The 27,048-nt window shown below is 40.5% G+C and overlaps 1 protein-coding gene across 1 annotated transcript in view; it reads right to left on the bottom strand.

Moving 5' to 3' along the window:
- Positions 1 to 26,813, bottom strand: part of col28a2a (collagen, type XXVIII, alpha 2a) — a 31,719-nt gene extending 4,906 nt beyond the window's left edge. The window contains exons 1-28 of the mRNA XM_063006650.1: positions 26,678 to 26,813; positions 24,856 to 25,430; positions 22,716 to 22,736; positions 22,547 to 22,606; positions 18,359 to 18,412; positions 17,042 to 17,086; positions 16,889 to 16,915; positions 16,755 to 16,799; positions 16,585 to 16,629; positions 16,333 to 16,386; positions 13,563 to 13,631; positions 12,018 to 12,086; positions 11,852 to 11,920; positions 10,382 to 10,450; positions 9,542 to 9,610; positions 7,468 to 7,536; positions 5,662 to 5,730; positions 5,466 to 5,537; positions 5,306 to 5,374; positions 4,209 to 4,280; positions 4,023 to 4,091; positions 3,771 to 3,839; positions 2,211 to 2,279; positions 2,057 to 2,125; positions 1,912 to 1,980; positions 1,737 to 1,805; positions 1,587 to 1,655; positions 1,094 to 1,174 (exon numbers count right to left, since the gene is read on the bottom strand). Of these exons, the coding sequence (XP_062862720.1) occupies positions 1,094 to 1,174; positions 1,587 to 1,655; positions 1,737 to 1,805; positions 1,912 to 1,980; positions 2,057 to 2,125; positions 2,211 to 2,279; positions 3,771 to 3,839; positions 4,023 to 4,091; positions 4,209 to 4,280; positions 5,306 to 5,374; positions 5,466 to 5,537; positions 5,662 to 5,730; positions 7,468 to 7,536; positions 9,542 to 9,610; positions 10,382 to 10,450; positions 11,852 to 11,920; positions 12,018 to 12,086; positions 13,563 to 13,631; positions 16,333 to 16,386; positions 16,585 to 16,629; positions 16,755 to 16,799; positions 16,889 to 16,915; positions 17,042 to 17,086; positions 18,359 to 18,412; positions 22,547 to 22,606; positions 22,716 to 22,736; positions 24,856 to 25,430; positions 26,678 to 26,813 (2,322 nt within the window). The remainder of the gene's footprint in view (positions 1 to 1,093; positions 1,175 to 1,586; positions 1,656 to 1,736; positions 1,806 to 1,911; positions 1,981 to 2,056; positions 2,126 to 2,210; positions 2,280 to 3,770; positions 3,840 to 4,022; positions 4,092 to 4,208; positions 4,281 to 5,305; positions 5,375 to 5,465; positions 5,538 to 5,661; positions 5,731 to 7,467; positions 7,537 to 9,541; positions 9,611 to 10,381; positions 10,451 to 11,851; positions 11,921 to 12,017; positions 12,087 to 13,562; positions 13,632 to 16,332; positions 16,387 to 16,584; positions 16,630 to 16,754; positions 16,800 to 16,888; positions 16,916 to 17,041; positions 17,087 to 18,358; positions 18,413 to 22,546; positions 22,607 to 22,715; positions 22,737 to 24,855; positions 25,431 to 26,677) is intronic.
- Positions 26,814 to 27,048: the final 235 nt, after the last annotated feature.

Here is a 27,048-nt window from a genome sequence, read left to right as displayed (position 1 = left end):
GGTCATTAAGGCAAGAAGGACTTTGCTTGTGAAGGCAAGACAGAACCCAACAGTCTCTCTAAATTAGCTCCAAAGGTTTGGTGCGAAGAGGACGACCATCATCGCGGCACTTCATGAACCTTCAGCCTTTATGGCGGAATGGCAAGATGAAAGTCACTGATGAGTAAAAGACAAACGACGACCCATAACGGACTCATCAGTCTGAGGAGATGAAAATTGGCACCACACATCATCTGTCTAATGCTAATATTATCTCTATGGTGAAACCTGAGGGAGATGGCACCATGCTTTGTGGGTGCTTCTCAATGGCAGGGACAGAACTAAGAGACAAATGAATGCAGCCAAATATAAAAGATCCTTGAAGAAACCTTTAGAGCTCACGCAAACTCAGACTGGGGCGTGGGTTCATGTTTCAACACAACAATGACTCAAAGCATACAGCCGGATCAACACTGGAGTGGCTTCAGGGCAAGTTCCTGAATGCCATTGAGTTCCCCAGTAAAAGTTTAGACCTAAACCCCATCAAACGTCTGTGGAGAGACCTGAAGATGTCAGTTCCCAGACAATCACTATCTAACATGACAAAGCGAGAGAGGATTTACAATGATGAACGGGATCAACTGGGATAAACTGCCCAAATTCATATCCAGGACAACAAGCAAGTAGAAGCAAGTAGAAGATTTACGTAAATGATCTGATTGGCCATTAGTTAATTTTAATGTTAATTTTTTGATGTTATTTATAATTGTGATTGTAATGTTACATATTCACCTTGTCAAAATGTTGCCTCCCTAAAAATATTAAGTTTAATTTATTCCTAGAAGCATACAGATTATAAAACACACAACTTCAGAGCACACCAACTGTGTACTAGAGTACTAATAAATATCTGTATTAATACAATTATCCAGCGTTCTAAAACAAACAATTTCACATGCTGTGTTTGTGTAATAAATTATATTTTACTAAGTAAATCAGCTGTAATATGCACACTTGTATAATAGGCATCTGCACATTTACTCCCCCCTTCTTTATCTTAGTAAATCAGGACCTTTGTATTTATTGCAGGCTTTGTATTTTGTATTTGACTTACAGCTTGTCCCGGGAGTCCACCGTCACCCATGTCACCCTTCACTCCCTTCATTCCTCTTTCACCCTGTAAGCCTCGATCACCCTGTAACAGATGTAAAAGAAATGCTTGCAGCAGCCATGCAAAGAATATACAATATGTTTGCTTAGTACAATGCTTTTTACAATTTTATTTATGCATTTTCTCCCAATTTAGTGTAGTCAGTTTGTCTTTTGCTGCTGGGGGATCCCTGATTGCAGTCGAGGTGGTGCAGCCCTTAGCGGAACCCTTTTTCACCCATGCATTCTGCACAGGTGCCTCTTTATCTGCCAATCAGGGTACTTACACAGCGTTTGAAGACCCCACCCACATAGTCCGGACATCCCGCCCTAGCAGAACCGTGTCTGATGCAGGCACTGCCAGTTATGCCTGATATATGGCGCCAGCCAACCGGGTGTTCAGAATCTCGGCACTGGGTGCCCCATAAAAGACTTTTAATATCAGAAAGATACCTCACCTTAGGACCTGAGTGTCCCTCTCCTGGTGCTCCCCTTGGTCCAGTGAGACCCAATAGCCCTTGGGCTCCCTAAATCATAACAATACATCATAACATAAGAATAAGATGTAAGAAAAGCTAGTAATAGTCTACATGATAGTATTGACTTACTTTCGGTCCTTGAATTCCCTCTCCTGGGGGCCCGACTGGTCCTGGTTGTCCTGGCCTTCCGCCGTTACCCTTAAGCAGCAAGTAAACAGGATTAATTAAATGAAACAAAAATGCTTTAATAATCAGACACGGTGAGTATATTTCTTTAAGATCTAATTAATGGGAGTAAACTTACTGGTGGACCCTGAATGCCTTCGCCTGGTGGTCCTGGCAGGCCTGGTAATCCTCGAAAACCAACATCACCCTGTAAACAGAGTGCATTATGTTAAAACATGTAATGAAAACAGGCCATGAAAGCTCTGCGCTGTAAGTAGGACTACCTTTGGTCCAGGGAAGCCGTTGCCCTCAGGTCCAGGCTCTCCAGTCGGACCGGGCAGACCAGGAGGACCCTGTATAAAGAGTAATAACGTGGTTTAAAATGTAAAATGTGTGTCGTAGGTGCAAAATATGTCATTGGTGGTGTATTGTACCCACCGCTGGTCCAGGAAATCCTTCCCCTTTTGGCCCAAATGGTCCAGGAGGGCCGGCGCTGCCACGATCACCCTGCGGTCAAAAAATGTAAATATTGCTTTTGTACATTGTGATATTTATTAAAGGATTATACATTTTAAATCCAAGTATTGTTTACTGTATCTGCAGTAAATGTGCCACCACCACAAACAGAACTGTCACACTTTTTTGCACTGAGAAGAAAAACTTAAAACTTCAAACTCACATTAAATTAATTAAGTTAATTAAAGTCTAAGTACTCTGGTTTTATAACAGTGTGGGTAAATTGGATCAAACTACAGCTTTCATGTAGTCTCTTCATTCTGATCTCTCTAGTTTGAGAGTCTAATGCACGTGTCAAACTCAAAGCCCATGGGCCAAATCCGGCCCCGCCACGTCATTTTATGTGGCCTGCCAGAGTTCAAAAGACGTATGATTGTCGTACAAATCGTACATAAACTGCATCTCCCACAATGCATGCCGATTTTGTGACCCGCAAAGTGACCGCATCCCGCCACTAGATGGCAGTGTTTCCACATCAGCGTTTAACTTAGGCGTTTTTCCAACAAGTGATGTTGAGAAATATTTACAAATAATCCCGAAATGTACAAGAAGAGAAAATTGAAGCAGAAGGAGAAAATTTATTGAAGGATGAGAAAAGGAAAACAAGTTTGTGCTTCAAGAAGAGAAACCGGTTCGTTTCTTGTGTTATGAGGCCGTGTCTGTGGTAAAGGAGGACAATATAAATGTAGATATACATTATAAATATACAGGATACATTTGGCATTTTGATACCAAACACAGAAAAACAACACATTTTCAGAGACTTTAAAGACAGACTGCAATCACAGCAGGATACGTTACAATCGGCCCTTTGAGGGCCACCATAATGCAGATGTGACCCTCGGTGAAAATGAGTTTGAGACTGGTCAAGCTTCTGGATCGACTGGTCAAGCTTCTGGATACAGAGATGATTGGCTGTGTCTGAGGGGGGATGATCTAGAATGGATTGGCATCCAGTCCAGGGTGTGTTACAGTATTGCACATATTGAATCTGGGGAAACTGCAGCCCTGACAGCGATAAAGCAGTGATAAAACATAAAAATGAAGTGAAGTGAATAACGGGAGATTTACATGTCATACAGTTGTATGCAAAAGTTTGGGCATGCCTCGCTAAAATTCATATTCTATTGATTTTTAAAGTGTAAACACAAGATCTGCAGTAAGTTAAAAAGAAAACCCTAAATGCCCTTTTTTCCTATTTTAATGCACAGATACTTAATATTCAATGCAATTGTTTTAGTGTCTTGCAAAAATTGGACGCCCTTCCAAGAGTAAATTTAATAGAATTCTCATTAGAAACTGGCAGCTCAATAAAATGCAATTAAATTTTTACACTAAATGACACTTTGCAGTGTATATGTAGTATTACTATTATTATTGATACAGCAAATTATTCAGTTTAAAATGACCTTTTATTTATTCAAAACAGAGTTTTATACTTTGATTATTTAACTTTGAGTATATTGTTTACATAATGCTCACCTTTGGACCTGGCAGCCCATAGCCTGTTTCTCCAACTGGCCCAGCAGGACCAGGAGGTCCCACATCACCCTAAAGGTAGAGAGAGATGAAGTCATAGCATTTCTTTATTGTGCTTCAGAGACGTGTGTGTGTGTGTGTTGAAATGTAATGCATTGTGTTAAACTGTGGGAAAGTTTTCATCATCGTTGGCAAAGTGCCTGTGCTTTTATAGCTTTTAGAGAGCACGGTATGAGACACGGGTGTATTTGTTACCTTCGATCCTGCAAGAGCACGCCCAGGAAAGCCGGGCATGCCCAGTCGTCCTGGTGTCCCAGGTTCTCCCTGTAAAAAAGAAATTATATACAGCACATTTAAATATAGGTTTTAAAAAACAACCTGAAGTCAAGTAGGAAAATATCATTAAAACTTTTGTTATATGTTTATGTTTTTATTTTTTACCTTGGCACCCGATGGGCCAGAAATGCCAGGTGAGCCAGGTAACCCTCTCACACCTCGCTGGCCCTGATCTCCCTGTTGGAAAAGAGGTTAATATTATTCACAAACCATCTTACTTAATAATATACAATATATATACAAGAATGTGTATGTATATATACAGTACATCTACTGTATCTATCTATTTCCTCGGCTTCTCCCGTTAGGGGTCGCCGCCGGATCGTGATTCGCATTATTGATTTGGCACAGTTTTTATGCCGGATGCCCTTCAAGACACGACCCTCCCTAATTATCCGGGCTTAGGACCGGCACTACAATGCACTGGTTTATGCATCCTAGCGGCCGTGTACCTATAGGACAATTTAGTGTCTCCAATTAGCCTGGCTGCATGTTTTTGGACTGTGGGAGGAAAACGGAGCACCCGGAGGAAACCCACGCAGACACGGGAGGAACATGCAAACTTTGCACAGAAAGGACCAGGACTGCCCCACCTGGGGATCAAACCCAGGATTGAACCCTGCTGTGAGGCGACAGTGCTACCCACCGAGCCACCGTGCCGCCCCATGCATATACAGTACATATCTCAACTAAACTGAGTTAAATAAAGAATTACACTCCCTACAGTTGCCAAAAAAGAGTATTTACATTTGCAGCTAAATATAATTTGGGCAATTGAGGTTGAGGGCCTTGCTCAGGAGCCCAACAGTGGCAGTTTGAGAGCTGTGGGGCTTCCAGCTTCCTTAAGCAGCTCAGCAGCTGAGCTACCACTGAATATTAAAATGTCCTAATACATTTATAAATTGATCTGCTGAATAACACGACTGTTCACCTGTAAATATGCCCCCCCCCCCACACACACACAAATTAATCGCAAGTATTGTAATTATTTTTATTGCATATTTGTACTCGAGACATCATCAAGTTTATCCAGTTTGCCATTTTTAAATAACCACTCGAACAACCTGGTTATTGATAAAATAATAATGATAATATTGGTGTGATTGTAAGACTCTCAGTGCAGTAAAATGCAATATGAATATAAAAACATATAAATACCACTTCATAATAGATTCTATTCAAGGGTATCGAACATAACTAACCTTTTCGCCTTGTGTGCCAATTCCTGGTGCTCCTTCAGCCCCTCTCAGACCCAGTGCACCCGGCTCACCCTGATGAGAATTAAAATGATTAAAAACACTGAACAATAATTTATGATCTTTAATGTGTATATTGTTGTTCATATCTGTGTGTCTGTGTTACCTTTTGGCCTGGAGCACCATCTTCTCCAGGAAGTCCAGGTAAACCTGCAAGTCCTGAAGCACCAGGCTCACCCTTAAACAAGAGTAGTAGTAATCTCTTAGCATTAGCAAAATATGATGTATATACTGTATTTGTCATTTGATTGTTTAGTATTTGTTGTCTTTATCGAGAAAAGTAGATCCAAGAAAAACGCTACCTTTGGTCCAGACTCTCCGATCCCCCTCTCACCCTGGCTGCCGATCTCTCCTGATAATCCTTGGTCACCCTAAAACATGGTGATAATATATACAGTGTATCACAAAAGTGAGTACACCCCTCACATTTCTGCGAATATTTCATTATATCTTTTCATGGGACAACACTATAGACATGAAACTTAGATATAACTTAGAGTAGTCAGTGTACAGCTTGTATAGCAGTGTAGATTTACTGTCTTCTGAAAATAACTCAACACACAGCCATTAATGTCTAAATAGCTGGCAACATAAGTGAGTACACCCCACAATGAACATGTCCAAATTGTGCCCAAATGTGTCGTTGTCCCTCCCTGGTGTCATGTGTCAAGGTCCCAGGTGTAAATGGGGAGCAGGGCTGTTAAATTTGGTGTTTTGGGTACAATTCTCTCATACTGGCCACTGGATATTCAACATGGCACCTCATGGCAAAGAACTCTCTGAGGATGTGAGAAATAGAATTGTTGCTCTCCACAAAGATGGCCTGGGCTATAAGAAGATTGCTAACACCCTGAAACTGAGCTACAGCATGGTGGCCAAGGTCATACAGCGGTTTTCCAGGACAGGTTCCACTCGGAACAGGCTTCGCCAGGGTCGACCAAAGAAGTTGAGTCCACGTGTTCGGCGTCATATCCAGAGGTTGGCTTAAAAAAATAGACACATGAGTGCTGCCAGCATTGCTGCAGAGGTTGAAGACGTGGGAGGTCAGCCTGTCAGTGCTCAGACCATACGCCGCACACTGCATCAACTCGGTCTGCATGGTCGTCATCCCAGAAGGAAGCTGACGCACAAGAAAGCCCGCAAACAGTTTGCTGAAGACAAGCAGTCCAAGAACATGGATTACTGGAATGCCCTGTGGTCTGACGAGACCAAGATAAACTTGTTTGGCTCAGATGGTGTCCAGCATGTGTGGCGGCGCCCTGGTGAGAAGTACCAAGACAACTGTATCTTGCCTACAGTCAAGCATGGTGGTGGTAGCATCATGGTCTTGGGCTGCATGAGTGTTGCTGGCACTGGGGAGCTGCAGTTCATTGAGGGAAACATGAATTCCAACATGTACTGTGACATTCTGAAACAGAGCATGATCCCCTCCCTTCGAAAACTGGGCCTCATGGCAGTTTTCCAACAGGATAACGACCCCAAACACAACCACCAAGATGACAACTGCCTTGCTGAGGAAGCTGAAGGTAAAGGTGATGGACTAAACCCAATTGAGCACCTGTGGCGCATCCTCAAGTGGAAGGTGGAGGAGTTCAAGGTGTCTAACATCCACCAGCTCCGTGATGTCATCATGGAGGAGTGAAAGAGGATTCCAGTAGCAACCTGTGCAGCTCTGGTGAATTCCATGCCCAGGAGGGTTAAGGCAGTGCTGGATAATAATGGTGGTCACACAAAATATTGACACTTTGGGCACAATTTGGACATGTTCACTGTGGGGTGTACTCACTTATGTTGCCAGCCATTTAGACATTAATGGCTGTGTGTTGAGTTATTTTCAGAAGACAGTAAATCTACACTGCTATACAAGTTGTACACTGACTACTCTAAGTTATATCCAAGTTTTATTTCTATAGTGTTGTCCCATGAAAAGATTTAATAAAATATTTGCAGAAATGTGAGGGGTGTACTCACTTTTGTGATACACTGTATATATAAACAAAGACACTGTATAAGCAGTGACCTGGTCTGATTTCTAGATGCTGTTTAGTCATTTGTAATATTATACAGTTCATTCACTTAAGTATATTTTAAGACTGAGAGATACTGACCTTTGGTCCAGGCAGGCCCTCTCCTGGTGATCCTCTGCCTCCTGGAGGCCCCCTTGGACCCTCCACACCCTGTTAATAAATAAAAATAAATAAAAATGACATAATCACAATAATTAAGAGACTTTCTTTTCAGAATACGTGTGAAAATTCACTAAACTCATTGCCATGTTCATCAACATTCAAAGTTTAAAGTTTTATTTGTCACATACGGGTCATACGTGGTATAACTTGCAGTGAAATGCTTGTACAACTGCCCGGTCACATAGTACCAAAGAACAAAGGAAAAAAAGAATGTTTACATGATGTACAAAATAGAAATATCCTACAAAAATATAGAAACTTTTAAGTACAGATAAAAACTTAAAGTAAAGATTTAATTAAAAAAGGTGCAATGTAAGCCCAACTCCTGAAAAACAACCCCACACCATGATTCCCCCTCCACAACACTTTACACTCGGTACAATGCAGTCAGACAAGTATCGTTCTCCTGGCAACCGCCATACCCAGACTCGTCCATCGGATCGCCAGACGGAGAAGCGTGATTCGTCACTCCAGAGAACACGTCTCCACTGCTCTAGAGTCCAGTGGCGGCGTGCTTTACACCACTGCATCCGACGCTTTGCATTGCGCTTGGTGATGTAAGACCCATTCCATAAAGCTCTACACACTGTTCTTGAGCTAATCTGAAGGCCACATGAAGTTTGGAGGTCTGTAGTGATCGACTCTGCAGAAAGTCGGTGACCTCTGCGCACTATGTTCCTCAGCATCCGCTGCCCCGCCCTGTCATTTTACCTGGCTAACACTTCATGGCTGGGATGTTGTCGTTCCCAATCACTTCCACTTTGTTATAATACCACTGACAGTTGACTGTGGAATAATTAGTAGTGAGGAAATTTCAGTACTGGACTTGTTGCACAGGTGGCATCAAGGTACCACACTGGAATTCACTGAGCTTCTGAGAGCGACCCGTTCTTTCACTAATGTTTGTAGAAGCAGTCTGCATGCCGAGGTGCTTGGTTTTATACACCGGTGGCCATGGAAGTGATTGGAACACCCGAGTTCAATGATTTTGATGGGTGAGTGAATACTTTTGGCAATATAGTGTATATACATACATATGTCCACAAGTCTGTATCTGTATTGGAAGTGGGTGCTCCTACTCGCTATTCTGGTTGAGAGCCCGAACAGCTTGCGGGAAGAAGCTCCTTCTCATCCTCTCCGTCTTGGACTTTAAGATGAGAAGGAGCTTCTTCATGGAACCAGTTTGACATAATGTGTGCTTTGTGACCTTGTACTGTACATTATCACAGTACAAGTACCCATTAAAATGCTTATGCAATACAAGTTGTGGCCATAAAGGGATGTACATGGTTGGCAATTATGTCCAGTCCTGAAGCAAAATTTCTAAAAACACTATTATTACGTCCATAGTGATAAATTGCATAATTAATTGCCAAAATGTTAGTCAGCTGAGCAAACATCAGCTCCATACAAGGCAGGAGAAAGACGGCAACCTAAAACCAGGTCCTCAACTGTGATGTTAGCCTTAGCTCGAGACGCAAGGACGTCACTCAGACCAGATATCATCAGAATCTTCTAAGCAGGTGGTGTTAGTGGAGCTCACTGTCCTCTGGGAAGACCATATGGAGGAGGCCTATGAGGAATGTAAAAGGAATGGGTGGAAGAGCCACTGTGTGCCCATTGAAGTCGGCTGCAGGGGTTTTGCAGGGTGGTCTCTGCATCGGATGCTCAGCCTCCTTTGGATTAGAGGATTGCAGGACAGGAAAGCCACCAAAAACATCAATGATGCAGCTGAAAAGGCATCGAGGTGGCTGTGGATTAAAAGCGGTGACCCATGGTGTAGCTTGCTACTCGGACACAAGTCTAGGTCTGATCAACCCCGACTTGGTCGCCCAGGTGAGGGTGTCTGATGATCTAGGACCCGAAACACCCTATGACCCTGGTTTCATGACTGAAGATGTGTTCAAGTTGAACCACACAGTGTTTTCAGAACTTGTGGAGATTTGAAAGCACTGACAGTTGAAAATATGTATGCTATGTGATATCATCCTACCTTCTCTCCTTGGATACCAATCCCAGGAAGCCCAACCAGGCCGACTGGGCCTGAAGGTCCAAGCTCTCCCTAAACGCCCCGAACAGAAAAAAAAGAGTCAGATTTTGGTGCAGGAGACAAAAGAATTATTAACAGAAACGTGTATTGGAAGTAATGGAACCATCAGTATTTGCAAATTTGCACGTGGCACTATTGCACTACTTACACCAGCACAACAATAATGTATATACTGTATATATCTGCTATAATTATATACTCTACTTTATTTATTCTCATTCATTACCCATTCATCTAGCCACGCTAGTCACCTTCCATTACTCTGTAATTATATATTAGTCTATACACTGTACAATCAACATCTTCTGTTTAATGTGTCTCCTCATTTAACTTATCTGGTCACTTCTGCACTTTAACTGTAATTAATAAATGAAATAATCTCTATCTTGCACTTCTGGTTAGATGCTGCATTTCACTGGCTCTGTACTTGTACTCTGCACAATAACAATAAAGTTAAATCTAATCTAATCTAATCTATTTGGTTGGTCATGCTTGTCAGCCACTTTTAAAGTTGTTCTTTGTACGTTATCACCGTACTATAGTCTCATTTTTATAGTGAGATTAACACGTCTGTCTGTGCTGACGGTCTAACTTTTCCCATCGTAACCAAGATCATCTCCACTTCCATCTGCAATGCATCTTCCTCCACCGCCCCCCAGCGTGACTGCTGCTGCCCTATAGAATTCTTCCCCCTCTTTTATGTACTTCATTACACCTTTTGTATAGCAGGCATGGTGTGTTTGTGTGAAGGCCATTCATCAGCTGATATATTTACAGCCCTACCTTTTCTCCTTTGATTCCAGCGCCTGGTTGTCCTCTTGGCCCCCTTGGCCCCTCCGGCCCCCGGTCACCCTAGTCGAACAAAAGCAAAGTCATCAGCTCTGACAGTCTGAAATGCTCCCAACCCCCAAAGCCACCACTAAACTTGATTTATTGCTTCTATATTGTTGTGGGTTTTTTGCTGTGATTTCAATGCAAGCCAACATACTTTGTATGTCATTGTAGGGTAAGAACTTCAGATATCCAATCCCTGGTCCTTTCTAAATAATAAATATGATTTTTCATACTCCTGAACATTAAGCTGTGGAACACACAGTTATTAGTGTTCTGTCATTCCTTTATTACTAAGCTGAACTGATATTTAAGTTTGAGTATTTGAGTAAGATGTAATTAATTACTTACAGATTATTACTGCTTGTTTGCTGAATCTAACATATTTAAAAATGAGACATGTGTAAAATAATTTTCCCCAACATCACATTTAAAAATTACTAGGAATATTGCACAAAAATTACATATTACAGTTTGTTTGCTGTAGAGCAGTGTTTGTCAAACCCAGGGTTGCAACCCTTGGGCAAGATAATAGTAATAATTTAATAATAATTAAATAAATAAATGAATTTTAAAAGGCACATAAACACCAGTGGTGTATAAAGTATAAAAGTATCTTATTAATGTACATTTAATATCAGAAAATTACTTAAGTACATTATAACAGATACTTTAAGACTTTTACATAATTAATATTCTAAGAGGTGACTTTTACTTCTATCAAAGTAAATTTCTGGTATGATACTTGTACTTTTATAATGATTAATACCAAATGAACTTGTACACGAACACCCCCTTGTGGAGGCTTTACGTTACATCTTGTAAATCACAGTGGAACCAGATTGCTACCATTTTTATTAATTAAGTATATTTTGTTTTGTGTTTTGTTTTGATGCATTGTTTGTGTTGCCTGGGTCGTGGTAAAAATCATGAACAAAATGTTGGCCGCTTGAAAAAAAGTTTGAAAAACCCTGCTTTCGAGGATATACTGACTTAAATTCACTTGTAAAATCAACAAAATATGGAATTTGCTTTGAGGTTGCAAACCTTTGCTTTTTTACATTTTATTTATGCATTTTCTCCCATTTTCTCCCAATTTATCGTAGTCAATTTAAGGTGAGTATATTGCTACTCACGTCTCCTCCGACCCGCGCGCAGCCCTTAGCGGAACCCTTTTTCACCCATGCACTCTGCACAGGCGCCTCTCTATCTGCTAATCAGGGTCCTTACACAGCCTTTGAAGACCCCACCCACATAGTCCAGTCATCCCATCCTAGAAAAGACGTGTCTGTTGCAGGCACTGCCAACTATGCCCGCTAGATGACAACCAGCTGACTGATGGCGGACCGAGGAGTTGAGAATCTCAGCGCTGGTGTGCTTGATTGCAATAAAGATCCAAGTTTGAGGAGGTTTTCTGTTTACCTTAGGTCCAGGAAATCCTTCTCCTAGTGGCCCTTTTTCTCCTTGAACACCCTGTGGACCTTGGGGCCCCTGGTAATAAAATATATATGATTGTAATATAATTTAATAAAAAAACAAGCAAATTTGGGGTAAATAATGTAAAAGAAGTGGATCACTGTGCACTCACAGGAGGGCCTGATTCTCCAATTCCAGGAGGCCCAGGAGGACCATGTCTGCCCTGTAATCCCAAATCACCCTGTAGATAAAATAGGTAAAGAACCATTTAACACGTATATGATTTCATCCACCTTTTGTTACATGATACTGGATATGCTCCAGCAAGGTTGTGGGAGATGATGAAGAATAGAGTGCAAATGATCACATCCAGTGCAGAGGTGTTTATTTAATGTAAAGGTAAAACATTGAAGACTACAAAAATATATAGAATAAGCACATAAAACTTAAGAAGCAGCGTTTTCCTTCAAACCATGTAAACAGTCAATACAAATTATTTTTTTATTAAGAAAAATAAGAGAGTAAAATACATTCTCACTATCCAATCAACCCAGAACACACCAGTCCTCCACCTCTGTAGGGGGCGACACGTATACCTTATAACTATAGTAAATAACTGATTTAATCAATGCAGATTTTTTTAAATGCTTCTCCCCCCCCCCCCCCCCATTTTCCTCCCAATTAGTGCACTTAATTTTGTCTTCCGCTGCTCAGAGATACCAGATTGCATCCGAGGAGAGCACGTCGCTGTACACGCCTCTTCCGAGACCTGCACAACCCTCCTCTTCTCGCCCCTGCTTTCTGCACAGGCGACTAATCCGGCGACTCAGGGTCCTTACACAGCACCAACCCACCAACACATAGTCCGGCCCCCACCCTGCAGATAAGTTGACCAATTAGTATCTGCTGCAGGCAACGCCAATTATGCCCCCTAGATGGCACCCAGCCGATTGGTGGCAACACCGAGTTTCAGAAACTCGGTGCTGGTGTGCAAGCGGAATATCCCGCTGCACCACCTGGGCGCCTTAATCAATGCAGATTTTAAATCAACTTGTTAAAGATGGCAACCTGAGGCACAAGAAGCTAAAACCACACACGAGGAACAGGACTTAAATTAAATAAAATTATATGAACTTAATCTCCAAATGGACCAATCCAAAGGGGGTCTACTAAGGATGTCTGAACGTTCCAGGCATTATTCAAAAACACCTAAAATCCTTTTGGACCTTTTCCCAGACCAGGAGGTGAAAAGAAGAACCCCCAGGTAGATATTTTGTGTTATATGAAGTTTGAAACACAAAGTACCTGCTGCTGGTATCACGATTGAACTGTAAAATAAGAGTCTATTCATCAAGCTAGAAAACTACATGAAATTGCAATGAGAGAGTAGATGGCAGCGTTAGCTGATAAAATTGTGAAAGAAAATACTGCATATGAACACATTTAAAACTAGAACAGGGACTAAAATAAAAGTGGAGTGAAAGGAAATAGGTCTAAGTAGTTGTAACTGAGAGTAGCAGTGCAGCATAGCCTACGGTAGGTTTGTAATGTATAGCTAGCTATTGTAAAGGAAATAATAGGAGCTGTAGAGAACCTGAACAGCTTACTTTTGTTCTCAGACAATCATCTAGATAGAATTTGGTGATGTGTTATGTATTATGTATAAAGAATATATTTAGAATATAGAATTAAAATGACGGTTGTGAAGGATACTGACCTTTGGTCCTGGAAGGCCAACACCAGTTTCACCCTGAAGGCCAGGAGGGCCAGATGGACCCCGCTCACCCTGTCGTTCCACAATAAACAAAATGTAAACAAAACATGCCATATACAATTAGCATTGCTGATTAAATATGTAAAAATTTAGTTAGTTTACCTGTGTGGGATAATAAACACAAAACACGGCAATACACAGATTTCTTACGGATATTAGCAAGTCTACTTACAAGTGCATTATTATTATTATTATTATTATTATTATTATTAGTGCATTAAAATAAGCTCATGATTATTTTTAAAAAGGCAACAATGAAACACTGAGTTCATCCCACTTCAATGATTCCACCAACTTGATATCAGCTATTAGGACAGTGTAAGAACTGAAATACACCGATCAGCCATAACATTAAAACCACCTCCTCGTTTCTACACTCACTGTCCATTTTATCAGCTCCACTTACCATATAGAAGAACTTTGTAGTTCTACAATTACTGACTGTAGTCCATCTGTTTCTCTGCATACTTTTTTAACCTGCTTTCACCCGGTTCTTCAATGGTCAGGACCCTCAAAGGACCACCACAGAGCAGGTATTATTTAGGTGGTGGATGATTCTCAGCACTGCAGTGACACTGACATGGTGGTGGTGTGTTAGTGTGTGTTGTGCTGGTATGAGGGATCAGACACAGCAGCGCTGCTGGAGTTTTTAAACACCGTGTCCACTCACTGTCCACTCTATTAGACACTACTACCTAGTTGGTCCACCTTGTAGATGTAAAGTCAGAGACGATCGCTCATCTATTGCTGCTGTTTGAGTCGGTCATCTTCTAGACCTTCATCAGTGGACACAGAACGCTGTTGGCTGGATATTTTTGGTTGGTGGACTATTCTCAGTCCAGCAGTGAGAGTGAGGTGTTTAAAAACTTCATCAGTGCTGCTGTGTCTGATCCACTCATACCAGCACAACACACACTAACACACCACCACCATGTCAGTGTCACTGCAGTGCTGAGAATCATCCACCACCTAAATAATACCTGCTCTGTGGTGGAAATCAGGTTAAAAAAGTATGTAGAACTACAAAGTGCTTCTATATGGTAAGTGGAACTGATAAAATGGACAGTGAGTGTAGAAACAAGGAGGTGGTCATAATGTTATGCCTAATCGGTTACAGCTAATGTCATGGTAGCTTTGACATGTCAGGGTAAATCGCTTGACATTGATTCTTGTCCACTACTCACTACTCAGTTACACATTAACAGTTAATCTAAATAACGAACCCATGTTTAATTCTTATTGGTTCCTTTGGCATCACAACACATTTGTCTGACCTTATTCGCCAATCTCACACACCACCCTATTTTCTTTACATAAATAATTACCTGTTGATTTGAAACATTAAATGAGAACAAACTGTTGCCCCCTATCGTTTAGTGTGTGTGGACTTTTCTCATGAGGGCTCATCAGAGTTCAACTGTTATTCCTCTGATATAGGGACATCACACCGGAGAGACAAATTGAACTCCTGAAAGTCCACCTTTACACAATTGAATAAATAATTTATTTATTTGCAGCTGTTTCATCTGTATTTAGAATTTAAATGTCTCATTTACTTGTTAACAAATACTACACTCACATTATTACTCACATTATTGGAGCGGCCTGATGATGATTTATGGGTCACGTTAAAAAAGCCGGTTAACATGTAGGTTAAACAGACGGTGTGATTTACAAATGATTTTCCCTTTGCCAACAAACATTAGGCGAGGCAAGTTTATCTGTATAGCACCTTTCATACACAGTGGCAATTCAAAGTGCTTTGCATAGAGACAATTTAAAAGTATTAAAACATTCCTGAGATCTAGAACCTCAGAGAGGCTTTACAGTCACTCACTCACTCACTCACTCACTTTCTTAACCGCTTATCCAATCAGGGTTGCAGGAGGTGCTGGAGCCTATTCCAGGTTTCCAATGGGCGCAAGGCACACAGTAACATCTACCTATGTACAGTATTTGTCTGTCTGTCTATCTATCTACAGTAAGTATCTACCTATCTCTCTATCTCTCTATCTCTTTATCTACAGTAAGTATCTACCTATCTGTCCATCCGTCTGTCTGTCTGCCTGTCAGTCCGTCCGTCCGTCTATCTATCTATCTATCTATCTATCTATCTATCTATCTATCTATCTATCTATCTATCTATCTATCTATCTATCTATCTGTCTATCTTTAAACATTCATATAGCAGCACCTTCCTTTAACAAAGCGCAACTATAAGAGAGCAGCTACATGTTTTGACTTGCTAAAAAACCATTTAAATTTTAGTTTGCTTTTATTCTAAAGAAGTCGATGATCCTTGAATAAGCAGATTTAGCTTCACATGTGTTTCACAGAGCTACTGTATGTCTCACCCTGCTGCCTCTTGGATTAAAGCTATTTGAGTTTTCTCGTCAGTGAAAAACACCTCACTGTTATTAACTGTCACGGCTGTCACTATGACTGACTGTTAAAGAGACAGCATGATAATATATCGGCGGGTTATTTGTGTAAAAATCCCTACTGGGCACATCTGCAGGACTTCTCGGATGCTTCCGGCAGTTAAATTAAACAAGAGAACATACAGCTCAACACATAGCTTTGAAAAGCATCCTGGTATGAGTGTGTAAAAACGCTGATTGTAGGGTTTCCTGTGTCATATATGAGCCTTTAACAGGTGGACATGTTAACGTAACACATCCTGTGGGCAACTGAGTGATTAGAATGTACAGACCTTTGTTCCCTGTGGGCCCTCTGGTCCGATATCTCCATGTGGTCCAGGTAAACCCTGTCAGTGAAACACGAGCAGATGTGCTGTTATTTTACACCGCTATACCAGTGAGATGTAAAGAATTATAAGCGTGATAATACAGCAAATGTTAACTATTAAAATTCACCCTATTGTTACTAGCTTTTAGAAGAAATCAGTCCCTGAGGTAATTATTATAAATACACGCTTAAGATAAATAATTTTGTTCGTATTTACCTGCAACCCTCTGGATCCTCTCGTACCAACTGGACCCTCTGGACCCTGGGAAATCACAGACATGACAACACTACTGGTTATACATATTCATGGAATTACATTAATATATGGATAATATATGGTCCTCATACATTGTATAATACAAAACAAGGCTACTTATTTATACCCACCCTGTCACCTTTGATTCCTGGTGTTCCACATTCACCTCGGTCTCCCTGCAGATGGAAAAGAACTTTAAACATACTGACATTTATAAATATACATGCAGAAAGTTTAATAACCATAATAAAAATGGTGGACGTACCTTATCTCCCTTATATCCAGGTTTTCCCTAAAGCAAAACATAACAACACTTATATTGTACATTTTTTAAATGATTGGTTAGATTCTTTGGAACCAAACATAAAATCTAATAAACTATCCTCTCTGTTACTCCAGGTTTCTTTGGCGTACTCACCTCTGTGCCGTCACGACCAGGAAGTCCACTTAATCCACCCTCACCCTGGGGGGACATGACAAATTATTCTTACTGCTCGATTTAAGTAAGAAATCAAGTAACCAGGTAAGATTACTGTACATCTCTCAGCATAAATATGTAAATAATGTCCAGAAAAAATAGCACCAACTAACAATGTAAATTAAGAGCACATACAACACAGTACACACATTGGGGAAGGACGTGATCAACCATGTTTGTTTTGATAATTTAATAATTATATTGATTATAATTATTTTATCATTTATAAGCCTTAGCGAAGTTGTGTAAAACAATCTAATGAACAAATGATAAATATATAAAACACAGTGCTGTAATTTGTCACATTTAAATATTTCTGAACTTCCAGCTAATCTTAATCTAAGGTCAACATGAGTAAACACAAAATGTAGCATTTAAATCATTTTACATTTTCGGCATTTAGCAGATGCATTTATCCAAAGCGACTTACAGTTATCATTGATAACAATTTGACAGTGGCAAGTTGGCGGTGGTGGGGCTTGAATCAGCAACCTTCTGATTACTAGTCAAGTACCTTAACTGCTTAGCTATCACTGCCCTAATTATCAGCCATCATTTATTGAATCATCATTCCATTTATTGAAAATAAAAATGTATTTAAAACCTATACCAAACATGTGAAAAAGTAATTTCCCTCCTCAACCTATTAACTGGTTGTACCACCCTTGGCTAAAATCAAGCATTTGCCATTTATTGAGTCTTTTACATCACTCTCAATAGGATTTAAGTCACTCCAAAACCTTAACTTTTGAGCAGAATTCACGTTTTCATCATTTATGACAAGTCATCCAGAGCCTACAGAAGCAAAGTAACACCAGACCATCACACGACCAGCACTAAGATGTTCTAATAGTGGAATGAGGTGTTGGTCTTACACACATGCTTCTTAATTGATTGTAAATGTTTGCCTGTTGGAATCGGAAGTTTAGGAATTTTAGGATCTTTTTAACACAATGTACAGTGCTATGAAAATGTTCAGTTCCATAAATTAATAACTAGCTGCCTCAGATTGCAACATCAAATGTTGTTGTGCATCGTGTCAATTTCAAGCAATTCACAAACATAATCAGGGATTTAATACCAGAGAAGCAGCAGCTTAAAAATCTGTAGAAGCTTAAGACCATCTTAAAGACACTGACCACACTCCATAACTTAGTTCAGTCCATCAGAAATAAAGAAGAAAGTTACAGCCACACTGCCTAGATTAGGCCACTCTTGTAAATGTATGAGCTTAATGGGACGTTGATTGGAACTGACCTTTTGACCTTTGAGCCCAGGGGTTCCATCTTCACCTGGACGACCTTTCTTTCCCTGTAATAAGCAAGAGAAAAATATTCGGCGTGACATGTTTAATGGGTGGAAAAGGCCAGAAGCTTTATCTTTCTGACAGGAACAAAGTAGCATGAATGTACATTGAGAAAAGAGCTTCAGTTCTATAGGGGTGGAAAATCTGAGGATAATAGGACTAATGCAGACTGAACCTGTGAGCAGTTTTTGTTTCTGCCATCATTTTATACTAAACTACTGACATTAATAAGAATTGTCTAACAAAAGAGGGCATTCAGGTCAAAATACAAATAAAGAAGGGCGTAACACTCAACATGGTTGTTGTACTTCCATAATATACAGTACCAGTCAAAAGTTTGGACACGCCTTCTTTTCAGTGGTTTTTCTTGATTATTTTTATTTTCTACATTGTAGATTAATACTGAAGACGTCCAAACTATGAAGGAACACATATGGAATTATATAGTGAACAAAAAAATGTTAAACAAACCAGAATATGTTTTATATTTTACCAACTCTACCTCTGCACAGCACAACTGATGGTCTCAAACACATTCCAGAAATTAACTCCAAATGCCAAAAAGTGTGCAAAGCTGTCATCAAAGTAAAAGATGGCTACTTTAAAGAATATAAAATATAAAACATATTCTGGTTTGTTTAACACTTTTTTTGTTTACTACATAATTCCATATGTGTTCCTTCATAGTTTGGATGTCTTCATTATTAATCTACAATGTTGAAAAAAAAAAAAATCAGGAAAAACCACAGGAATGAGAAAGTGTGTCCAAACTTTTGACTGGTACTGTATATTTAACTATATTTAACTACTTGTAACTTTTAACAACTTAAACAATAAAACAAGGCAGATTTCAAGCTACATTTAAAAACCTTGCTTATATTTTATATTTTTGGAGAAACTTATACCCAAAATAACATGCAACTTAATTGAGGGTTGATGGTCTTGCTCAGGAGTCCAACATTGGCAACAAAGTCCAACAAAGGCCAGAGACCTTTTCACTATTAATCCAGTATCTTAACCACTAAGCTTAATGTTCTGAATGACTTAACACTGACTACAGAGTGCATTGTTTGTTTGTTTGTTTGTTTGTTTGTTTGTTTGTTTATTAGGATTTTAACGTCATGGCAGGAATGGTAGTTACTCATTACACAAAATTCATCAGTTCATCAGAGGTTATATCACAGTCATAGACAATTTAGTATCTCCAGTTTACCTCACTTGCACGTCTTTGGACTGTGGGAGGAAAACGGAGCACGCGGAGGAAACCCACACAGGACACTCTTGCCATGAGGCAACAGTGCTTCCCACTTAGCCATCGTGACGCCCCAGGGTGCATTGAAAGTTTATTGTATTAAGGAAGTGCTTGAATTCCATGCATATGCATTGTAACCAAAATACTCTGAAAGACCTGATGCATTATCGTTATTTCAGCAAACTAACAAACTTTTTATACACTTCTAATTCACATTTGTAATTTAATTGTTTATGTGGCTAACTCCCGAGCTCATTATATACACTGATTAGCCATAACATTAAAACCACCTCCTTGTTTCTACACTCACTGTCCATTTTATCAGCTCCACTTACCATATAGAAGCACTTTGTAGTTCTACAGTTACTGACTGTAGTCCATCTGTTTCTCTGCATGCTTCGTTAGCCCCCTTTCATGCTGTTCTTCAATGGTCAGGACCCCCACAGGACCACCACAGAGCAGGTATTATTTAGGTGGTGGATGATTCTCAGCACTGCAGTGACACTGACATGGTGGTGGTGTGTTAGTGTGTGTTGTGCTGGTATGAGTGGATCAGACACAGCAGCACTGCTGGAGTTTTTAAATACCGTGTCCACTCACCGTCCACTCTATTAGACACTCCTACCTAGTTGGTCCACCTTGTAGATGTAAAGTCAGAGACGATCGCTCATCTATTGCTGCTTTTAGAGTCGGTCATCTTCTAGACCTTCATCAGTGGTCACAGGACGCTGCCCAACGGGGCGCTGTTGGCTGGATATTTTTGGTTGGTGGACTAGCAGTGACAGTGAGGTGTTTAAAAACTCCAGCAGCGCTGCTGTGTCTGATCCACTCATACCAGCACAGCACACACTAACACACCACCACCATGTCAGTGTCACTGCAGTGCTGAGAATCATCCACCACCTAAATAATACCTGCTCTGTGGTGGTCCTGTGGGGGTCCTGACCATTGAAGAACAGCATGAAAGGGGGCTAACGAAGCATGCAGAGAAACAGATGGACTACAGTCAGTAATTGTAGAACTACAAAGTGCTTCTATATGGTAAGTGGAGCTGATAAAATGGACAGTGAGTGTAGAAACAAGGAGGTGGTTTTAATGTTATGGCTAATCAGTGTGTGTCACAGTAGTACAGTAGAGTTTCTCATGTAATGCTTTCTGAAGGAGTAAAGGTCACGTACATTTAACAGTCGCTTTGTATATATGGATATATGAGAATTATTAGAAAATATGGATATATGTTTTCAATTAAATTAAAGTTTAATAAAGGGTATAACTCAAAGATTCTTGTTGTATTGCATTACAAAGTGCTCTAACTGTTCCAGAAATGGGTTTTGTATAGTGGTAGTGAGTTATATATGCTAGTAAATGTGTCTCTCTCAGCAGAATGCTGGTGTACAGCTGTTAAACTAATGAAGGTAATTGCTGTGGTTAGAATCTGTGGAATCTGGAGGTGAAAGCACCTGGATAATGAGGGGCTTGCCGGCAGACTTCCGCGCTCTGTGATCTGAGCAGGAAAAGTATTTTTCTGTCGCTGCGAGGGCGAACCGGACGATTACAGATCATGTTCGAGCTGCACGCTGCTAAAAGCTTAATGCCAAACCTCACCTCAGTTCTCTAGGACTGTGGTAAGAGAGTGAAAAGAGGGGGGATGAGTTTCTTGCCGTTATTTACGGTTCAACAAAAGCCTGTTTTATAATGGTGGGAGACTTTTAATGGGAGCCCCAGTAGACTTGGGGGGGAGGTTGCTGTTTTGAGAGTGATGTGTGAGAAATTGCTCGGGCAGAATTTTACACCGTTGCTTAAACGACCTGCTCAGATCGTCTGTATATTCTTTATACGTTTTGTAGAGGGTAACTGCGGCATGTAACTGTAAGCTATATGATTGTTGCGATACGCCCTGTTTTTTACATTTTGTAGAGTCTTTGTGATCTGTTTATGCATTTTCTCCCCTTTTTCTCCCGACTTTTTAGCGCCGATTGCATCACGCTTCCTCTCCACCAATGCCGATCCCCGCTCTGATTGAGGAGAACGAAGCTAACCCACGCCCCCTCTGACACGTGGGCAGCAGCCGTATGCATTTTGTCACCTACACTTTGACGAGTGCAGTGTGGATCAGCACTGTGTACGGAGAGACACACCCTGACAGCACAGCCAGCATAGGTCGTAATTGCATTAGTTATGATAGAATCCCTATCCCGCTTTTTAATATCCCACCCCTATCTGCAACAACAGGCCAATAGTTGTTCATGTGGCTGCTCAGCCCAGCCTGCAGGCAGAGCTGAGACTCGATACGATGTATTCCAGATCCCAGCTCTGGTGTTCAGCGTGTGTTTTACCGCTGCACCACCTGAGCGGCTCAGATAGCTTTTTTAACATAGAATTCACGGCTTTGTGGATATGAAAGGCACCTGCCTCACCTAGATAAAATGTGAAGCAGGGATGAACAAAAATATCTATTTTGTTAATATCAGTGGCGCTCGGGTGGCTTAGTGGTAAAATTAAGATCTGGGGAATTAGGGTTCGAATCATTGGTGCTATCGGCTGGGCGTCTGCATGAACATGATTGCCTAATGTCTGATTTGGAAGGGAGAACATGGCTAAAACAGTACTAGCCATTGGGAGGTGCACTTATCAGTGACTGAATAGAAATAGGAGGGTCGTGTCAGGAAGGGCATCCGGCGTAAATGCTGTGCCAAGTCTGGTATGTGGCACCGATTCACTGTAGCAACCCCAAGTACAGTAGTAGCTGAAAGAAAACAATTTATTTATAACATCCTGACATGCCATTCTATGCTCACACTGACCGGAAGTGTAGAAGAGAAAACACAGAAGTAAACCAAAGAAAATTTTAAAACTTTTCGCAGTATTTAAAGGTAGAAATACTCACTGCTGGGCCACTGGGTCCTCTCTCACCCTTCTCACATGCACACTTCTGAGCCACAGGGCACTTTAATAGAACAAATGGGTTCAATTTAAAACATTTATTAATTTTAAATTGTGCAGGTTCTACTTATATTCATTAAAAAAGGTTTAGGAACAGAGTAGGTTGAACTCACCCCGTCTTCAGCTATGTCAGCCTGTGTGGAGGCAAAGAGAAATAAAATATTGTTACTCCAGAAAAAAAAACTGTCGAAGATAAGTGTAAACTACTGAAATAATAAATACAAGTGATTAATGTTAATATCATTAATGGGCCAAATATATTATGGACTCTGTGTAGTAGACTGCTACCACAGGGGATCAGTCATACTTGGAGGAAGGGGAAATGGCCTTTCCCAAACTGTTGCCACATATTTGGAGGAATATAAGATTCTGTTATTAAAGAAATAATACACTGTCCAAAACAATTCAATACAAACTATGTCTGAGAAAAATCGAAACTTTGCCCAAACCTCAAGTATTTTACATTTACAGCATTTAGCAGACACTTTTATCCAAAGGGACTTACAATTACGACTGAACACAAATTTTGAGCAGTTGAAGCTTGAGGGTCTTGCTCAGGGGCCCAACAGTGGCAACTTGGCAACCTTCTGATTACTAGTCCAGTACCTTAACCACTGAGCTATCACTGCCCTTACAAAGGCTTAAGGGCCATTTACATCTTCGGCATTTAGCGGACGCTTTTATCCAAAGCGACTTACAGTACTGTGACACTATAATATCTAACCAACTGAGTGTTAAGGACCTTGTTTAAGGGCCCAAGAGTGGCAACCTGGCAGTGGTGGGGCTTGAACCAGTGACCTTCCAATTACTAATCCAGTATCTTAACCTCTAGGCTACAACTGCCCTTTTTTGTCCATTTTGTCCATTAAACTGTTTCCTAAGTTTTCATGTTGATTTAAAAATTTCATTTAGAAACTGAACTGAACGTCGATTTTTTTCCACTTTTTTTAGAGAAAAGGCATAAAGAAAGTACAGTACAAACACTACAACATTTTGATAAGCAGTGCTGGATTTAAGGGAATTCATTGCTGTGTAGTGATCATTGTCATGTTATTTATTCATTTTCATAGCAAAAAATACTATAGGATTTGCCTGACAGACACTGTGACACTATACTGTACTCATTTTATTGAATAGAACGCCTTTATTTGTCATATATACATGTACAGGTGTACATGACAATGAAATTCTTTCTTTGCGTATCCCAGCTTGCTTGGAGTTTGGGGTCAGAGCGCAGGGTCAGCCATCATATAGCGCCCCTGGAGCCGAGAGGGTTAAGGGCCCTGCTCAAGAACTCAACAGTGGCTGGATGGCAGAGCCTTACCCACAAAGCCCTACCCACTAGGCTACTACTGTCCCTACCAATTAATCAATGATAAATACTTAATAAAAACTTTAATATACATTTACACCTGCAGCATTTAGCAGATGCTTTTATCCAAAGTGACTTGTGACTGAATACAATTTGAGCAACTGAGGGTTAGCTGACCCAACAGTGGCAACTTGGTGGTGGTCAGGCTTGAAATCCAGTCCAATTCCTTAACCACTGAGCTACCGCTGCCCTTGAGAAGTAGGGTGAAGGCCCGTGCTCAGGAGCCCAACATTGGCAATTGGTGGTAGCGAGGCTTGAGCCAGAGACCTTCCAATCACAATTGGACTAATATCTATTTTAAGAAGAGCACTTTTTGATTTATTGGGCACCAACAATGAATAAATATGAACTGTAGGGTGCTGCAATGGGCGCAAGGCACACAGTAACACCCTGGATGTGGCGCCAGTCCATCGCAGGGCAGACACACATACACACACATTCACCTATAGGGCAATTCAGTGTCTCCAGTTAACCTGACTGCATGTTTTTGGACTGTGGGAAGAAACCGGAGCAGTTCAATGCAAGATAAACAGAGGTCTCTAGACGATCTGCTAGTGTTGTTGTGTGGATGAGCTAGCCAGTCCTCCCACACCAAGAAGAGCACTTTTTGCTTTATTGGACACCCAAGAATGAATGGATATGAACTGTAGGGTTCTCGAACCCACATACTTTATCTTTGCGCCCAGTTGTCCCCAGAAGAATATTGTGTGCATGTTTTACTCAATTTTAAAGTATGTATTGTGTTGGAAGTGGATTGATAATGGACAGGATTGATAATGGACAGGTTTAATAAAATAATTATATTATAAAACATTAAAAATCAAGTATAATTTAAGCAAGGGCAAAATATCTTCCATGCACACTTAAATCTTTGTACTCACAATCTCAGACAGAATCTTCTCAATGATGTGCGTGTCCTGCAGGTTATGGAGGAAGCGGGAAGCAGGCGTGCTGGCCAGTAACCTTAAACGAGCGATGTTAGCGGGCTCGTTGGCAGTGTGGGTGATGCCAATAGTGAAGAATTTCACCCCCTGGTTTTTGACTTCAGCTGTGGCCGAGAAGATGTCGGGATTCCTCGGGTGAGAGACCCCGTCCGTGAGGAGCAGTGCAATCTTGATACCGTTCGGTCTGGACTCTTCTGAAAAGATCTTTGTCATGTTGGTGATGGCGTAGGTCGTGTAGGTGCCGTGGCCTATGTAGCCTATAGGAGCGACGCTGCTTTTGAAGTTCTCCGTGCCCTTCCACTGCTTAAACGTTTGCTCGATTATGACATGGCTGCTGTACTGGAGGAGAGAGACTTTCCAGCTCAGTTTGCGTCCTGTCTTGAGGCGGATGCCTGGCAGACCGTCTACAATGTCGATGGCAAACTTCTTCTCCTGTTGGTGGTGGCCCTTGGCACTCTCTGAGCTGTCCACGAGGAAAGCCAGCTCAAGACCACAGTCTTCATCCAGGATGGCTGTTGAGAAAGATAAAAATCAGAGACATTTTATAGAGATAATAAAAGTTTTGTTCACCCACTGAAGGTGGTTTAATATCCAAATAATATCAGGTCAGTAGTAATGGTCTCTTTTAATTGATGGATTGTGGTGGTCACTTTTTATGGATAGATGGGTTTAGGGGGCGCTGACAAGTTGTTGTAACTCCATAAGTTAGTTGTACCAAATAAAATAGTCAAATAATGTACAGACAATGTAGGTTTACTTGAAATTCCCAATATATTGTATGTATACCTTGCAGTCTGTCTCGTTTACCTTTTAGTCTGTCTTAATGTAGTCGTATTTTTCATATAATTATATAAAGACACACCTAATGACTTCTGGTTGTTTTGCATAATCTCTCAGCCTCTCTTTACCATGTCCATCAATCTGAAATGTCCTTCCTAGGACCACCACTGAGCAGATCTTTGATTCTTTGATTGATGCTTTGCAAGGTTAATTAGATGTTTCTGTTTAATTCGGCAGTGTTTGCAATGCTTAGCTTTTAGTTAAACTGCCAACTGTTTGGTGAAGCAAAAAAAGCTCATGTTGGATCATGATGCATGACTGAAATATAGCAAATGTGGACAGATTAGGCTGTAGCTTCATAATTACAGAATAAATGTTTACTCCACACATAAGAACGGCTAACACGTTCCTGTATCTGTTTAAATACAAATACTTTTCAATATCCATGTCTGGGAACCATCAAAATCTTTACTGCTAATTTAAACCTGAGACCCAGAATAGGGCCAGAATTACTCATATACTGCTTAAATCTGTTCTTCATGTTTCAAAGCACAAGTCGTCTTAAACTGGTTCCATGAACAGGCAGAAACATGCAAACCAACTGTTCAACAGTGTAAGAATAATGTTCTCTACACACAATCACAAGAGATTTTGAGATTTCACAATATAATGATCTTTCATTAGACCTTACACTGATCAGCCATAACATTAAAACCACCTCATTGTTTCTACACTCACTGTCCATTTTATCAGCTCCACTTACCATATAGAAGCACTTTGTAGTTCTACAATTACTGACTGTAGTCCATCTGTTTCTCTACATAAATTTTTAGACTGTGAGTGTAGAAACTAGGAGGTGGTTATTTTCATGTTATTAAGGTCTGAATTATGACAGTAAGAACAGAATACATCATTATAAATACGTTGATAGAAGTTGGCGATGATCTTCACAGCATTTATTTATTATTAAATGTCCTACCTTGTCCATTATGTGTCAAGCTTGTGGTTTGAACTCTGACCCTGGTTTTTCCTTCTGTATTTTCATCATAATAATCCTGTGTGTAGACCCCCAGCAACCCTGTCAGCAGAAGCAGCCAGCTTAAACGCAGACACATGGTTTACTGTCCTGCAAGAAACATAGTACAAAATCTTTCAATACATGTATATCTTTATAATTATTATACATCTATAACTGTCTATATGCCAAATCATGCTGCTAGAACAAACATTAAATATTTTTTAATTTATAACTTTCCTTATACAGCAATTTACACCTGATAGTCATGCAGGATGTACATAGTGGAAATATATACTGTATATGAAATGAGCAAGCTGAGACCCGTCTGTGGC

The sequence above is a fragment of the Trichomycterus rosablanca genome, chromosome 12 (genome assembly GCF_030014385.1).
Source record: "Trichomycterus rosablanca isolate fTriRos1 chromosome 12, fTriRos1.hap1, whole genome shotgun sequence".
In the NCBI taxonomy this organism is placed as follows: Eukaryota; Metazoa; Chordata; class Actinopteri; order Siluriformes; family Trichomycteridae; genus Trichomycterus; species Trichomycterus rosablanca.
The sequence above is the reverse complement of the archived record's forward strand: the minus strand, read 5'-3'. Positions and strand labels throughout refer to the sequence as shown.